The sequence below is a fragment of the Cnephaeus nilssonii genome (assembly GCF_951640355.1).
Source record: "Cnephaeus nilssonii genome assembly, chromosome: 11".
NCBI classification, from domain to species: Eukaryota; Metazoa; Chordata; class Mammalia; order Chiroptera; family Vespertilionidae; genus Cnephaeus; species Cnephaeus nilssonii.
In genome coordinates, this window is record NC_137082.1 from 49,268,325 (window position 1) to 49,285,904 (window position 17,580).

The 17,580-nt window shown below is 41.6% G+C and overlaps 1 protein-coding gene across 3 annotated transcripts in view; it reads right to left on the bottom strand.

Annotated features, from left to right (window-relative positions):
• Window positions 1-13,969, bottom strand: part of RTTN (rotatin) — a 115,651-nt gene extending 101,682 nt beyond the window's left edge. The window contains exons 1-9 of one of the 3 annotated variants that reach the window (XR_013814187.1): window positions 13,764-13,860; window positions 13,224-13,411; window positions 11,928-12,105; window positions 9,830-9,910; window positions 7,426-7,516; window positions 5,956-6,070; window positions 4,520-4,670; window positions 1,315-1,480; window positions 78-259 (exon numbers count right to left, since the gene is read on the bottom strand). Coding sequence is in view for 2 of the 3 variants with exons in the window: in XM_079784075.1 (XP_079640201.1) it covers window positions 78-259; window positions 1,315-1,480; window positions 4,520-4,670; window positions 5,956-6,070; window positions 7,426-7,516; window positions 9,830-9,910; window positions 11,928-12,105; window positions 13,224-13,411; window positions 13,764-13,794 (1,183 nt within the window). In the remaining variant the exon portion in view is untranslated. Of the gene's footprint in view, window positions 1-77; window positions 260-1,314; window positions 1,481-4,519; window positions 4,671-5,955; window positions 6,071-6,153; window positions 6,174-7,425; window positions 7,517-9,829; window positions 9,911-11,927; window positions 12,106-13,223; window positions 13,412-13,763 lie in introns of those variants that run through there. The other 2 variants (XM_079784075.1, XM_079784076.1) reach the window with 2 other exon arrangements.
• Between the last annotated feature and the right edge of the window lie 3,611 nt (window positions 13,970-17,580).

The window sequence follows — 17,580 nt, forward strand, 5'->3', positions numbered from 1 at the left end:
AAAAATAAGAGTACCAGAAAACAGTCAAAACAATCACAGGTTACATAAAAAGCACTATGATTTCACAAACAACAGACCTGTTCTCAAGAGAGGCACTGTGGACTCCAGGAGGCAGACACAGAACTGGGGGAGGCTGAGCTGCTGGAACTGCAGCTGCAGCGTGTCTTCCGTCTCCAGCTCGGGCAGGTCAATGTGTGCCACATCCAGAGGTGAAGGGATGGAAATCCTGGAGTTCACATGCTCTTGACTGCTACTCCCGCTATGAAACAAACAGGACAATCCCTGAATAAGGAGACGGCCCACACACAGATGGACTGCACTTCTGTGATGGGTGCACTGGGAGCCTCAGGTTGGACAGGAGTCTAATGCTTCATGTAACAGTTCTGGTTGGATTTGTAGAAACCCTGACAAAGTCATGGCATTAAATTCCATCAACATGGCTCAAAATTACAAATGAAACCAAAAATGCCTTTCTATTTTGCTTTCAAACTGATGTTCTAGAAATGTGTCAAGATTCTTACAGTAGCAATCAGCATTAGCAAAGATAGCCTGTTCATTTAAGGAAAGCAGGAAAATTCATTGCAAAGTTCTTCTGAAATTAACTCATAAAGTCAAAACTAGATAGTTCATATAGTTGACTAGATTTTCTGTGATTTCCACCAAATATTCTAAGTAAGCCAATGTTAATAACTGAAGAATGCTAGAAAATGCCAGAAAAACATGAGAAATAGACTACTTCAGTTAGTATATTCAACATCACATAATGTTTTTGAAAATACACCAAAAGATGAAACATCCCATCTATGTTGACTTTCTTTATAAAAAGATCCTTACTTTGGGTGTAAAGTGGTAGGGTGGGGATAAATATGTATAGAAGGCCTGAACTTACATTTGCAAAGACCCTAAAATTTTGCCTTTTAATGTCATCCACAAGTGAACCTGAGTCACAGAGGTACACTAATGCTACTGGACATGTAGAATTTGTTCTGTCACTTCTTCAATTTTCATATCCAAAACATCCCAAAAGTATGGAAATAAGCCAAGTTCTCTCAAGCTCTGAAAGGCCCCATGAGGAAGTTGACACTTAGGAGTGAAAATCCACAAGCAGAGTGTATGCTTGTGTGCTGAGTACAGAGTTGTAATATAATATTTATGTCTTTCTGTGGGTCGTGATCAAAAAGGTATGAAAGCCACTGGTTTAACAACCAAGGCGATACCTGAGCTAATGTTACAAAAGAGAAGACAGAGAAAAATAATGATCTCCCTGTGAAATTAAAACCCACACACAAGCTAACCAGGCTTTCCCACAGTCACCTGGACGACACTGCATCCCAATCCTGGCCATCTCCTCTAGGGCGCTGGCCTGTGCGTCCAACCACAGAAGGCCGGGGGCTGCTGCTTCCTGGAGAAGGGTTCTGAGAATGATGAGTAACTCTTACTTCATAGCAATAAGACAAAGAGGAATTTTGGGAAACTGTATCTGGAGGGGAGAAAAAAAGAAGAAAATTATCCCTTAGTAGAGACAGATTACTGATTATGCAATATTTCTAACAAAATTAAGGTAGTAGGAATGCTTCTATAGGGGTAAAAATAAAAACAAAGGTCAACCTTTCCTGCAAGTATTCACTCAGCACATCTAGGTTTCTATCTAGTCTGATTATAAGAAGCCTTCTAGCCAACACTACTCACTTATGACATTAAGATGGCCAAGGGAGAACATCAGATCACACACTCCCTGCTGAAAACTCCCCAAGAAACCCATCTCAACCCACAGGCAAAAATTAACTCAAAATGGATCAGCAACCTAAATATGAGAGTTAAAATCCTAAAGCTAAGAGAGAAATATAGGGATAAATCCTCATAATCTTGAATTTGGCAATGGATTCTTAGATGACACCAAAAGCACAAACAACCAAAGAAAACATAAACTGAACTTCCTCACAATTAAAAAGTCCCGAGTCAAACAAAGGACATTATGAAAAAAGTGACAACCTACAGAATGGGAGAAAGTATTTGCAAATTATATATCTGATTAGAGGCCCAGTGCACGTAATTCGTGCACTGGGGGTGGGGGTGGGGGGTCCCTCAGCCCAGCCTGCACCCTCTCAGTCTGGGAGCCCTCAGGGGATGTCCTACTGACGGCTTAGGTAGGGAATGGGCCTAAGCCGCAGTCTGGTCTCCCTCTGCGGGAGGCAACCAGACTGATCAGGGGAAGGCACCACCCCCAGCACCCCGCTGCTGCTGCCACTGCTGGCCGCCGCAGCCGCCAAAGTGTTTTCATTAAAACAGACTCCAGTCCCTTCACCACGAAAAAATGACAACTTTCTTTAGGCATTTTCAAGATGTCTCTTTCATTGGATATGACATTTCTTTCTTTTTTTTTATCCTCACATGAGTTTATTTTCCCATTGATTTTTAGAAAGCGTGGAAGAGAGAGGGAAAGACAGAGAGAAACATCAATGTGAGAGGCACACTTCAATTGGTTGTCTCCTGCATGAGCCCTGACCTGGGCCCCAGCCAGGGAGGAGCCTGCAACCTAGGTACAAGCTCTTGATCAGAATCAAACCCAGCTCCCTTGCGGGTTTGTGTCTCTTCTTCAGCCTCAGCAGACCAGTGCCGCGGCCGCGGCCGTGGGGCTGGAGCTGGGGGCCAGCACCCCTGCGTGTTGTTCTCTCCGGCTCTGAGGCCACCCTGTCTATTGTTCTCTTAGGCTCTGGGCCCGCACCAGGCCCCTCCTCCTGATCTGGTTGTGACCGGTACGGCGTCCCAGCCTAATTTCCACATTACCTCTTTATATATATATAGATTATATATATATAGATAAGGATTTAATAACCACGATATATTAAAAACTCCTAAAACTCAACAACAAAAAACTAATTTAAAGATAGGCAATGGACTTCAACAAACATTTCTCCAAACCTATATACTAGTATATAAAAGCCTAAGTGACCAAACGACTGAACGATCGAATGACTGGTCGCTATGATGCGCACTGACCACCAGGGAACAGACACTCAATGCAGGAGCTGCCCCTGGTGTTCAGTGCACTCCCACAGCCAACCTCCCGTGGCCCCTCCCCGAGCCGGCCAGCCCCAATCGGCCCCCATAAGGGCCGACTGGCCAACCTCCTGCAGCCCCAATCACCGGCCAGGCCAAGGGACCCCACCCATGCACGAATTTGTGCACCGGGCCTCTAGTAAGATGTATGAAAGGCCAATAAGCACAAGAAGAGTCACCAGGGAATCATTAGTCATTAATCAATAGTCAGGAGGGAAATGCAAATCAAAACCACAATGAGGTACCATTTCACACCTACTAGGATGACTATGATTAAAAAAAGGAAAATAACAAGTGTTGGTAAGATGTGGAGACACTGGAAACTTCATAAATTGTTGGGAATGTAAAATGGTGCAGCCACTGTGGAAAATAGAGGGGCGGTTCCTAGGAAAGTGAAACATAGAATTAACGTATGACCCAACAATTGCATTCTCAGATATACACCCAAATGAATTGAAAATGGGGTTGAACAGATATGCCAATGTTCACAGAAGCATTATTCACAATAACAAAAGGTAAGAAAGAACATTAGAGTCCATCATCACATGAGTGAATAAACAAAATGTGGCATATACTAGAATGGAAAATTGTTTAGTCAAAAAAAGGAAGTCCTGGAATATGCTACAATGTGGATGAACCTTGAAAATATTATGCTAAGTGAAATAAGCAAAGTTCCCCTTGTATAGATTACACTTGTATGAGGTACTTAGAATACACAAATTCAATAGACTAGAGCAGCGATTTTCAACCAGTGTGCCACAAAAAAATTTAAAACTTGTAATACCTGACTACTTAGTTAGGGTACCTCTTTTCCCTTAGATTGTTAAATAAAAAAATGACAACAGCCAACACAACAACAGCCATCCTTTGTGAATGAATCAAAATAATACCCTTTTTTTGTCAGATTGGCAAAAATCACTGGACTGGAGGTTACCAGGGGCTGCAGGAAGGATTAACTGTAAAGCATGATCACCAATCACTCTTAGTATTCAATTTTCAATGCATATGGTATAAGTGCACTGAAATACTACCAGTAAGTTGTAAACAGTTTTGAGAACTGTTTACAACTTACTGGTAGTACTATATTTGTCCATTAGGTGGTGCTTTTTCCATGAAAAGTCAGGCATTGTGATGGTATAAACTCTGACATCAAAAGTTGCATAAAAATAGTTGTCATAATATAAAAATCGGTATTTTTCAATCCAAACAATTTATTAACACAACATATAATTTGCTAAAATACCCAAACAGCTGGGCTCAGAATCCTAGTCCCTGGCTTCCAACAACACTGTTTCCACAGTGTGCTTTCAAGGGTGATCATTAGCTGAGGAATGAGGAATGGGAGTTTACCTTGTGACAATTTACATACAGTAATTCCTAACAGTATGTATAATGGGGTTCTTTCTCAGAAGAATCTGCAAAGACCACCAGTGACTAATGGATAAATAAACATAAATACCTTTTTTGCTAGAGAAAAAGCCTGGATCTCGGTAGAAGTGAAGTCTGTGTCGTAAACACATGCACAGCTGCTGCAAGCAGGACACTGACTGCAGTGCCAAGCGAGGTGTCCCCTCACCTCCGAAGGCCAGTTTCAGCAGAGAAAAAAGGCTCTGAAATGAAGAAGAACCATGAAAATGATCACGGGAACCAAGTGCTCAACTTCAAAGGAGGATGTGAAGCTGAAAGAAGGTTAAATGAATAAGCAAAGCAAATAAGTTGCCAAATATTTGTAGGACAAGAAACAGAAATTGGCAAAAGTGATGTGGCATAATGCAAGAATATGGGTCAAAATAAAATTAAATGTGAATAGAATAGTCAGTGTTGCTTACAACTAAAATCTGTTAGGTGAGAGAACACAGGTATTAGGTATTACTCCCCATTCAGGACATGAAGTTTCACAGTACTTTTTAAAAAGCACATCAAGGTTTCCACATCTCAAACAGCTAAATCAGTTTACTACGTGTTGGTAATTAATAGCTTTTCCTCTGCTATCATTTGACAGCGGCCACAGTATGGATTAATAACTGCCATTCACTGGAATGATTTTCAGCCCTGTGATTGTGGAGCTGCAGATATGCCCCAATTCCAACCCTGGGTCCCAATGCCTCTAACTGTACAAGCCTGGGTCCAATGCCTCTCCTGTACAAGCCTGGGTCCCAGTGCCTCTGCTGTACAAGCCTGGATCCCAATGCCTCTAACTGTACAAGCCTGGTTCCCAATGCCTCTAACTGTACAAGCCTGGGTCCAATGCCTCTCCTGTACAAGCCTGGTTCCCAGTGCCTCTGCTGTACAAGCCTGGATCCCAATGCCTCTAACTGTACAAGCCTGGGTCCCAATGCCTCTCCTGTACAAGCCTGGATCCCAATGCCTCTCCTGTACAAGCCTGGGTCCCAGTGCCTTTAACTGTACAAGCCTGGGTCCCAGTGCCTCTGCTGTACAAGCCTGGGTCCTAGTACCTCTGCTATACATGCCTGGGTCCCAAAGTCTCTGCTGTAGAAGCAACAGACCAGACTGCAAAGAACCCATCTTCATTGCTCGCTATCACATTTCCTCAGCATCCAGCATTGTGCCTAACACATACCAGATAATCAGAGAAACAAGCTATTCTTAATGTTAGGAGGGTTCCTGCTGCCTAACCTCAACTTCCAAAGTCTACTAGTATTCACCCTTTAGGTGACCCAGAAGTGGTAAATTCAGAGTAGCCAAATTGGACTACATGTGTCAAATGAGACTACCTCCTATCAGAAGAACTACCACTATCCAAATAAGTCAGAGAACAAGTGGTTTAAACACTTTATCCTTTAAATACGGTAGTGCACAATTCTTTCCTAAGGACTGCTATGTTGCAAATTTTATTTCCTTCCAAAATCTAAAACAATTAAAGAGCATACACACCTGAACAATTTTCGGCCTTTGAAGGAAAATCTCAGCAGGAAAATCTTGCATGATAACGTCCTTCAATAGTTCACAGGTGTTCCAGATCAAAGTGTGGTTACTACTTCTTAAAGAGCTACAAAAGAGCATTATTTATTTTTAAAAAGAGTTTACCTATCCCAGATTCTAAGTCACTGAGTAGCAAATGACTCTACTCACATCCTTCAGGTCTCAGCCAAGACATTGCTTCCCCTGGGAATCCTTCCTTGATCTGGTCCCTAAACAATAAACAACTGTGGGCAGGTGCTTCTTCCACAGCCCTATACTGGATCTGCTGCTATGTCAACTGCGGGCTTTGTACCCCCACTAGACCCTCCTCAAGATGGCATGCCCAGAGCCTATCACAATGCTGTTAAATGAGATTAAGGAGGTCAAAGGGCACAAAATTCAATGACATCTGTTATGTGAATTAAGAAATAAGACAGAAAAAATAACAGTAACTATAGAGTTTAATTATAGGAATTAGGCTCCTTACTGCTCTTCTCTATTCTAGGTGACTCAAGCTGGAAGGCCCCTCTTATCCTGTACAGAGGATATCCCTCAAGTTCTCAGACAATACTCTCCCTCCTAGGGATGTAGCAGTGGTTCACCCTCCACCCCAAGAAACCAACCCCCCTCTCTCAGCCCAGCTCCAGTCCACCATCCACCGTCCCCCACCCATAGGTGTGCACTGGACAGCATCTCATCTCTCTCCCTAAGGGACTGACTCAGAACTGCCAGATCATGTCCGTCCTGCCCCTTCCCCACGTGCAGCTACCTCTTCAATATGTTGTTCCAAGAGAGTTTACTGAGGCCTCAGAAGTGTCATCAGCAAAAATCATTTCACAGCATCTTCCTGTCTCTGGCCCTAATGCTAGCAAGTTGCTAGCAAGTTGTTCTTTATTTTCCAGATACGTGTGTTTGTGGAAAATAAAGAACACACACACCTAATTTGTTGTAGTAGTCACAGAAATTAAAATTTCAGAAAAAAAAAGAAACTAGATATTAAGATACTCTCCCAATTTCTATATATCAACTGCCTATGTTGGGGTTGAGGGTAATGACCAATTAATATCCATTACATAAGATCAGTGGTCCCTAACCTATTACAAAACCCAATTTGAAATAAATATACTGTCTACTAAAAAAACTGCATTTATGTTTAATTTCTCTATTTTTACTAAGCAAAGGCACAGCAATGGCCAATCGGAGACTGGTAAATCAGAGATGCCTAATGAGCACATGAGACTTCAGCCACAATGTGCAGCCTGATTAGAGGCAAACAGGAATTTTCTAGCTTACATTCTGAAATACTGAAAATCATGCATATCGTCCCATTACTCCATTCACAGCCACTTGTATCTTTCTTCCTGCTGAAATTGTATAGTGGTAACTACCAGGTGCAAGGCTAGAAGTGAAGCAAAAATAGCTGAACCACATCAGGCACTGTACCTTTCATTAGAGGAGAGGACGTGTCTGTCAGTTGTGGTCAGGGGTAGCCAAGGAAATGTAGAAAACTTCAAACACCTCACAGTCTGAGTCACTGGTAATGGAAGAGCACAACTTATGCCATCAAAGAAGACAATGTTGACAGATTCACCTTTAAACTAAGTCCCCAAATGAAGTTACATATACAGGAGCCTACAATGTACCAAACAAGGCCAGCTGCAAATATATCCACCCTCAAGATAAATAACAGAGCACACTTTTCATATTTTAAACAAAACTCATAGGTTTTAAATAGAAGAACATTAAACATAAACCCATACTGAATGACATTTAGTTGAGTGTTTGTTTTTTTAATTTAAATTCTTTATTGTTTAAAGTATTACATGAGTCTCCTTTTTCCCCCATTGACCTCTCCCTGGCCATTCCCATGACATTTAGTTTCAATTACATTTTCTATTTTACTGACTGACCAGAATATAAAGCTAATATAAAGAGAAATGGTATTTGGAGACCTTTAATTACAGAAATTAAAAATGATTTAAAAAATCACATACTATATCTAATTAGTCATGTTTAAATATCCTAAATGGTGTTAGATGCTTAAACCTCTTTGAAGATGACTTGAAGACTAATAAGGTTGAAAATCAAATGTCTTCAACCTCAAAGATTAAAAGAAATACGAGAAACCAACACAATTTTAAACTACCACAGTTCAAACTATTTTTTAATAGGCTTATTTCCACAGGTTCATTGAGATATAATTGATATCTAACATTGTATAAGTTTAAGGTGTACAACACTATGATTTAATACACATACACTGCAAAATGATTATCACAGTAGAGTTAGTTAACCTCTCCAACCTCTCACATAATTACCAATTATTTCTTGTGGTGAGAACATTGAAGATCTACTCTCTTAACATTTTTTAGCAGATTTTATATAGTACAAGTTAAGGTAGCAACACTGAGAAATAGTATCTACAAAAGCCCTTCCAAATAATAAACAGTCCTTGTTCCTAATGCTTTGAAAAGAGCATGGAATCTTTAAATTCAGATAATTATTATTAATTTCACAAATAAAGCACAATTGTGTCTTTTAAAAGTGCTAACATAAAAGCGGGGTTTGCTTCCTCAGGGAAAAACAAAAGGTGGGTTGAGGGAAGGATAGGCTTACACTGCACATAAAAATGTGTCCAAAACAGGCAGACCACTAATCCACACACTGCAACTCTCCTGCAAAAGCATTCCCAATGTCCTTATTGTTTTCAGCAGCTTCACTCAAGTACCACGCTCTGCTCCCTTCAGACACCTCTCACTTCCACTCATTTAAGCCTCTCAGCCACACACACAAAGGACTACCATCTCAAATCCAAAGCTCCCTATAAGCCTAACAAAATTGTTCCAGAAAGGGAAGATAAAGTATTTTAACAGCTGAACAAGTTTTCTGTTCTATCTTATGCTATTATTCAACCTGAGAGTTTCTAAAGAACCTTTAGAATAACAAGCATCCAAACTGAGTTCAACTGAATCCCTGATGTCAGCAGATATACCCTAGAACACACATTTTTCCAACCACACAGGCAATAAAATGTGAAGCACTTGATTACTTAACCATTCCTAACTGGCAGGGGCACCTAGGATAAAGGTTTCATCTTTTCTCAGCCTCAGTGTCCTCATCAGTAAAATGGGGAGACTGATAATAATCTCATTGGGTCCTCATGAAGATTCATTTATGCAAAGAGTATACACTGAGTGCCTAATACATGGTTGGCATCATTTTGCACAGGGGGATAAAGCAGTGTTTGCAGCTATCACTAAGCTTATTGTGACAGAAACAAGAAGGAAATAAACATATAACTTCAGATCATGGTATGTGTTAGGAAGAAAACTAAAAAAGTGTTCACTGGCTAGAGTCCTCAAGAAGGTCTCTTTACGGAGGTGGCATGTGAGCAGAGAAGGACACAGCCAGACACAAAAAGACCCAGAAGAGATCTCTAAACAGAACTCTAGAATTAGCGATGTTGGGATAAAAATAAAGAAATGAAGATGACGCTGAGTCTTGGCTTGAGTGACTGGACAGACGGTACACTGAGTGAGCTGGAGAATGAGATGAGGAATGCATAGTGCACAGCACAGTCCCTGATGAAGGGTTTGTGTCCAACAAGCAATGGAAGTACTACTGCCACCATTACCACCCACCTATCCAGTTGCTCAAATGCAGTTAGAATAACATAAAATGTTACCATTTAGACTCCACATCCCAAACTAGTTTGAGGAAACTGAAACACTCAGCTTGGTGCTGAAACATTCGAGTTAGAACACAATGTGTCTTCACAACAGTAAGTAAAAGTACATTAATTTCTGATGTACCAGGTCAGCGGATCTACTTCCCTACATGTACTCACCCACGGGTGCTGGAGGCACTTCCAAATGACTTCTGTCTTGAGGAAAATATCCCGTTAAGATTTCAGGTGGCTGTGGCAAATCTGAAAAGAAAATACATATTACTGCATGTATTATTATTGATTCATTATTTGCTACAAGTGAAAGGTACTCGTTTCAAAATTAATGTTTTCTCTTGAGTTTTTAAATCATTTTAAAAACTAGAAAGATAACCCAGTTTTTTTTCTCTGAATAGTCTGTCTTCCTAAAGAGGTAAAAAATGTGAATGTTGAGCCAATTTCAAATTGAGGGTTTTTTTTTCTCCCTTTTTCTTTTACCATTAATATAATTATTTTTTAGAATGAAAATATCTACAATGTACATGAAGAAACTGTTACAAAGTATTTATTCAAGGACTGTTCATCTCTGCTTCTAAGTCCATCTCCTTCCTCTCTTGTACTCCAATTACATAGTGCCTGGTCACTAAAATTTTCATTAATATCTTTTTAAAAAGTTGTCAAAGTCAAAGAGGTTAAGCACTATCTTTCAATGCCTTTCATGATTCTATCACATGATTACATATTCAGCAGTGCAGATGCAATGACAATGAGAATGAGAATAAGGCTAAAACTACATTTTCTAATATTCTGTTTGAAGTTTTCACAACAGTAGTTCTTAATATTAATACAGATATTAAACATTTGCCTTAGACCATACTTCTAACCTCATCGGTAAGAAACTACCTTGAAAATTCACAATTTAAGATTCTACTTTATTTTTATGGCTTAGACAGAAATTGTACAATCCATTGTTAAAAATCACAATCATGCAAGAAGCCAATAAATGGCATTTACCACTGTTCTTGTTAACAGTGGTACCAACAGTCACGGCAACAGAAGTACAGCACTGATACAGAGAAAAATGTGGTAGCAGAAATACTTTTTATACTTTTACCACTCCATCACATAAATTTTATGGGCCTTTTCTTTTTCTTTGAATCAATTCAAATGCCTTCCATATTCAAGGCACTCTATTGGGCATAAAATAACAAGAACACAAAAAGAGCCACCAACAGCTCTATGGCTAATAGATGTCAGGCCTCATGCTGAGCTCTTTTCAGGCACTGTCTCATTTAATCCTCATAATAATGTTATAAAATGTTCTTTCTCACTGTCCCAATTTTGGGCTGAGAAAACTAAAGGCTGGAGCTGTTAAGAACCTTAGCCAAGGTGACAAAATTAATGGCAGAACTAGGACTGAAATCCATGTCTCTTTGACTCTGATTTTATACACTATACCATGTGCAGCTCATTTTGATTGGACCCCATAAAAAAGTCATGAGCTAGGGCCCATATTAACATCCCCCTACATGAAAAACAGTCCAAGAATGCAAGTGTAAAACATTGAGAAAAATCTCTAGCTCAGGCTCAATCCCCAGTAGGAGGTCAGGCAGGAGGCAGTGGATAGATGATTTTTATCTCATCATTGATGTTTCTCTCTCTCCCTCTCCCTTCCTCTCTTTGAAATCAATAAAAACATATTCTAAAAAAACAACAATAAATACAAATGTATCCTCCTCTGACTGACAGTAGAGAAAAAAGGTCAAGCTCATGTAAGTTAACACAAGAAAAATAAGTTGGGGGGGGGGATGTTTTTTAATCTAAGGTCCCTCTCCTTATAATTAAACACTAGAACCAATCCTATATAATAAAGAGCTAATATGCAAATGGTCATCATGCCCTCGAGCTGGGGCCAGGGGTCCTGAGGCTGCACACACCGCCCTTGACGGGGGATCTGAGGCTGCGCCCCCGCCTTGCGGGCTTGATGGGAATGGGGCCGGCCGGGTCTGGGTCTCACGCGATTTCGAGGTGTGTGCGGGTGAGTGGGGACTTGACTCTGGGTCCCATGGTGTGCCCCAGATTCTGACAGGAGGGAGATTTTCATATACATTTTACTAATTTTCTTTCATCTCTGACACTTCTATTATAGAGAAAGGGCAAATAGCAGTATTAAAAGATTTCCTCTAATTAATTTCCTTTTAATGTACACTAATTCCGTGCACCAGGCCACTAGTATATTTATATTTTAACTGAATGCATCAGAATGATTCCAAAGAGTTACCAATCTGATCTGTCTGGTAAGATGCAGAGCACAGTGCAGGGACTTCTGAAGGAAGAATAAAAAGTCCATCCAGAATGCCATCGATTTCAGCCTGTAGATTTGGCTCCACGTTAGCACGAAGTTTAGATAAGAATTCAACTGCACCAAGATCAACCAAATGCTGGACTGCTGGGGAATACTGAAAGCATAAGAAGAGTGTCTTGTGAATAACAATATATATCAAAGTCCCTAGACTTTACCTTACAGCACTTTGTGTATACCAGATGCTCCTTTTTTAAATCTTGCACTGAAATACCCAAAATTAAAGAACTTCCATGAATAGAATATAGGTTTATAGAGACATAAAACATTTAACAACAACTACGAGAGAAAAACCTAGACACTGAACACTATAATTCCTACTTATTACTTCTGTCTACTGACATTCACCCTATCTCTCCTACCTCCAACCAGCCAAAGGATGCAAAGTAGTAAGAATCACCCTCGCCCTAGCCAATTTGGCTCAGTGGATAGAGTGTTGGCCTGTGGACTGAAGGGTCCCGGTTCAATTCCAGTCAAGGGCACATGCCCAGGTTGCGGGCGCAATAATTTTATGGGCCTTTTTTTTTTTCTTTGAATCAATTCAAATGCCTTCCATATTCAAGGCACTCTATTGGGGCGTGCGGGAGGCAGCCAATCAATGACTCTCTCTCATCATTGATGTTTCTATCTCTCTCTCCCTCTCCCTTCCTCTCTGAAATCAATAAAAATACATCTTTTTTAAAAAAATCGCCCACAACTGCACAGCGATTGACAGTTTTGATCGGTTACACTTGCAATTTGACATCTGACTCTGGCAACTAACTATTCTCAAGATATGCTGAGGAGCATAAATCTGAAAAACAAATATAGGAAAGGCAATTTAACACCCCTTGTGAGATGTATTAATCGTGGTCTGTAACATTATCTTTAAACGAGTCCTTTTTCATATGGACACGCCCAATTTTTAACATGCAAATAACAGAACACAAGGAAAAAACAGAATGACAGCTACTAACCTCCCCAGATGATTCCAAAACCCAGAATCTACCAGAACTCAGAAGATCTGTGTCACTTCAGAGCACAGTGGTGACAACGCGAGATTTAACATCACAAATCAAAGAAAAAGGAAACGTGGTCATATAACCAAGTGAGCTAAAAATGCACCGTCCCCGGTTGTTTTTCAAAAACCTTTTACATGAACTTTCCAACAAATGCTCCAATGCAATGACCAAGAAACACTCGCTCCTCTGGTTCTTTACGTCAAGATGCTCGTACCTTCACCAGCTTGTTCAGAAGGCTGAGAACCTCTGCTTTCATGGGGACGGACGGGAAGTTGAACCACTGCAGCAGGTGCACGAACAGCAGCCGGTCCTGGGCCAGGTCGGCGGCGCCGATCAGGTTGAGCTCCACCTTGCAGAGCACGGTCCGCAGGGCGCGCTCGCGGATCTCCGCCAGCTGGTGACCTGCCGGGGACACGCCGCTCGCAGCCGGTCTCGACTCCCCTCCGCCCCCAGCCGCCCACCCGCAACCTGCCCCAAGACCGTGGTTACGCAGGACCGGGGGCGGGGGGAGGGGGGCGCAGGGTCAGAGGGCGGGGGTCGGCGGGGCCAGGAGGACAGAGAGAAACCAATGCCTCCACCAGCTGGGCCGCTGGTGCTCACGGGCTACGCACTGAGGCGTTGACACCAAGTCCGACAGGGGTCCCCGGGGACTGGCCTGGTCAAGCCGGGACCAGAAAGGAAACGTGACACGGCCCTTTTCAGCCAGTGGCAACGACAGGAGGGAGAATCCCGCGAGGGCGGCTCTGACTGTTACCGAGTTTCCTGATGAGCCCCGTCAAAACCATCGCGTCCCGCTCCTTCAGCCGCCGCCGGAGAATTAAACCGCCGCGCCACAGCGTCCGGCCACGATGACTGTCCCCCCCGGAAACTCGGGCCGTGGGACAGCGGGTTCCGCTACGCCGGGGCGAACCACCCGACGGTGAGAGCCATTCCGCGAGCTGCTCCCGGCCCTGCGTCCCAAGAGAAGCTTGCGAGTTTTTCTATAATGGCTACCACGCAGTTCACAGACAGCCGTCTCGCAGGTAGGGACCGGAAAGAATGAGGAGGCAAGCAGAGGTGGAACCGGCTTTGGCCGCCGGGCACGTCGGGACTTGTAGTTCTAGGCCCAGCCGTGCTGCGGTCCAGGAATTCCGGGCCTGCCACCGCGCCCGCCTGCCTGGGTTCCCGCGTCTGAGCGCGGGCTCCTCTGACAGAACCCCAGCCCAGCCATGCACCCTCGCTCTGCGGGGATTCGCTTATGACCCTGCCAATCTGGGTTCTCGGGGGCCCAGAACTTTACAATTTAGAATGCAGAGTTTTGTTTTGTTTTGTTTTGTTTTGTTTTGTTTTGTTTTGTTTGGATTCCCTTACTCGGCGTTACTAAATGACTTACCCTCTTTTAACTGGAATGTACCTCCAAAGTCAAACTGTGTCGGATAAGTTCAGTATAAACAAACATGCCACAAGAGGAAAGAGATGGGGAAAAGGAGATAAGAGAGCAGGAAAAAAAGGGAGCTGCAGACAGAAGTAAAATTGGGTAAAGGGGGGCCAGGTAAAGGTTTGAATTCGTATTTGAATGCACCAAAGTTGGCTTTTGCACTAACACATGTGAACAAAGAGGGGAAACATTCTAAGCAATGGGAAAGCAAGGACAAAATTGAATTTGTAAAATGGTTTCCATTTTAGAGAATATTTTATCTCACTGACCTTTTCAGTTTCCTGGGAAAGGGATGTCAAGGCAGCTATTCCCATTCCTATTTTGCAAAAAAAAAAAAAAAGGGGGGGGGGGGCGGGGGGTAGTGGAGGAGGTTTAAAATCAAAGAAGTGCCTCACCCAAGGTCACATCAACTAGTAAGTGGGGAATTAAGCATCTGGGCCTTAATTTTCTTTGTAATAAATATTCTTAGGACCTTGCTTCCTTTGCATGTGTAGAGAGTGACCTTTGAACAAATCTTGAAAGATAAGTAGGAGTTTATTTTCCAGGCAAAGGAATGGAGTAAAGGGATTCCTGCCAGAGAAAACACTACATGCAAAAAAGGCAAGGATTCAGAGGGAGTCTGTCAAAAGAAGGGGAATGAGAAATTATAGGTGACCAAATTAGCTCTGGGGGGAGGAGAGGGAGGAGAGGGAGTAGAAGGGGGGCTGATAGCCTGTTGGTTATTCTTGAGTTGCTCCCAACTCCCCCACCCCCCTCAGCCAACCGCTGCAGTAAGTGATCTGTACCCTTCCAGCCTTCCAGGCCCTTGGCTTCCGGTCGCTGTGGAAATCAGAGAGTGGGAGGAAAGAGAGGTGTGGGTATTTCATTGAGACTCCACTAGCCCATACCTAGGCCTGCCTGGCCAAGATTTTAACAGTGGCTGCCTTCTCCCACCCTAGGAGACAGCTCCCGGTGGACGGGGCCAAAGGGACCAGAAGTGGAAATCGTGGAGGCAGTTCCTCCAGCTGAGAGGTTTCAGTCGTCATCCAGGCATCAAGGTTTTAGATACGGATTTGAGGTGTCAAGGTCTAAATACACGTGACAGGATAGAGGAATAACGGAAATAACTTTTCATTAATGTTTCTAAGATGAACTGTCTTCGATGATAAGAAACTGGGGCCCTGGCCCGTGTTGCTCAGTTAGTTGAAGCGTCGTCCCGTGTACCAATAGGGGGCAGGTTCGATTCCGGTCAGGGCACATACCCAGGTTTTGAGTTCAGTCCCTGGTCAGGGTGCCCAAGGTGCGTGCAGGAGGCAACTAATGGATGTTTCTCTCTGGCCCCTCAGGGCAGGCACGCGTTCTGTGCGTCTTCCAGGAAAGTCACCTGGACACCAGCCTGTCTCATTTAAAAATAAAGATCAGGACTTATTAATAATTCTGATCCCTAACAAGGAAAAATGGTTAGGACCTGATGTGTCATGCCACACTTATGGATTTTCTAATCATGCCCATAACTTTGTCCTATAAATTTACATAATATTTAACTTTTAGGGGACTGTCGAATTCTAACTTATCTTCCCAATACCAAAATAGAAAGTTAATAAATATTTCATAGCATTTAAAAGTGGGAGGATTGAAACAAGGTATATTCATGTTCCATTTCCAAAAGCAGAGCAACATGGATTTGAACTCTGCTTTCTCTGCAGTTTAATAAATAGGGGGTCTTAATTATAGATGCAGAGAAGCAGAAAAGAATGTCTACCATCACCATCTCTGCTCAATATTGTATTGGAAATTTTATTCAGAGTAACCAGGCAAGAAAAAAGAAATAAAAGGCATCCAGGTTAAAAAAGAAGAGTAAAGCTATTTCTATTTGCAGCTGAGATGACCATATATATAGAAAATCCTAAGGAATCCACAAAGAAGTTATTATAGCAAAGAAAATACTCTAGCAAAGTTGCATAATACAAAATCAATATGCAAAATCAGTTCTATTTCTATACAATAGCAATGAACATTCCGAAAAATAATTTCATTTATAATAACATTCAAAAGAATAAAATACATAGGAATACTAGTAAATTTAACACAACAAATTTAATACTTCTACACTGAAAACTATAAAATATTATTGAACAGAATTAAAGACCTAAATAAATCCATCCTGTGTTTGGATTTGAAGATATAGTATTATTAAGATGGCAATACTCCCAAACTGAATTACTGATTACATAATCCCTTTCAGCTGCCTTTCTAGGAGACACTGACAAGCTTATCCATCTGGGAATAATATAAACATTATTGGCTTATATTCATATGGAAATCAAGGGAGTCAGACTGCCCAAAACAATCTTGGAAACAAAGTTGAGAGATATACACTCCCCAATTTCAAAACTTATTACAAAGCTTCAATATTCAAAACTGTCTGATACTGTAATAAGGGCAGACATATATATCAATGGAACAGAATTGAAAGTCCAGAAATAGCCACTGATATTTATGGCCAATTGATTATCAACCAGTGTGCCAAAACAATTCAATGAGAAAAGAACAGTCTTTTCAACAAATGGGACAACTGGATAGTCATATACAAAGGAATGAATTTGGATCCATACCTCACACCATATTAAAAAAACACACCTCAAAATGGATCAAAGACATAAATGCAAGAGTTATAACTGTAAAACTGTCAGAATAGAACATAGGCTTGAATCTTCATAAGCATGAATTAGGCAATGGTTTCTTAGACATGAAAGCATAGCAAAAAGAAAAAAAGATAAATTAGCCCTAGCTGGTTTGGCTCAGTGGGTAAAGTCCTAGGGGGCGAGGGGCCCATGAGGGAGGCAACCAATGGACATGTTTCTCGCACATCGATGTTTCTTTCTCTGTCTCTCCTCCTCCCTTCCACTCTCTAAAAATCAATGGAAAAAATATCTTGAGGTGAGGGTTAACCAAAAAAAAAAAAAAGGTAAATTGTACATCATATAAATTTAAAACTTTTATGCTTCTAAGGACATTCTTAAAAAAGTAAAAAAAAAAAAACACCTGAGAATGGGAGAAGATATTTGTGAATCATATACCTAATAAGTCTATTATCTAGAGTATGCAAAGAACTTTTACAACTCAACAACAAATAAATTCAATTGAAAAATGTGCAAAGGATCTGAATAAGATG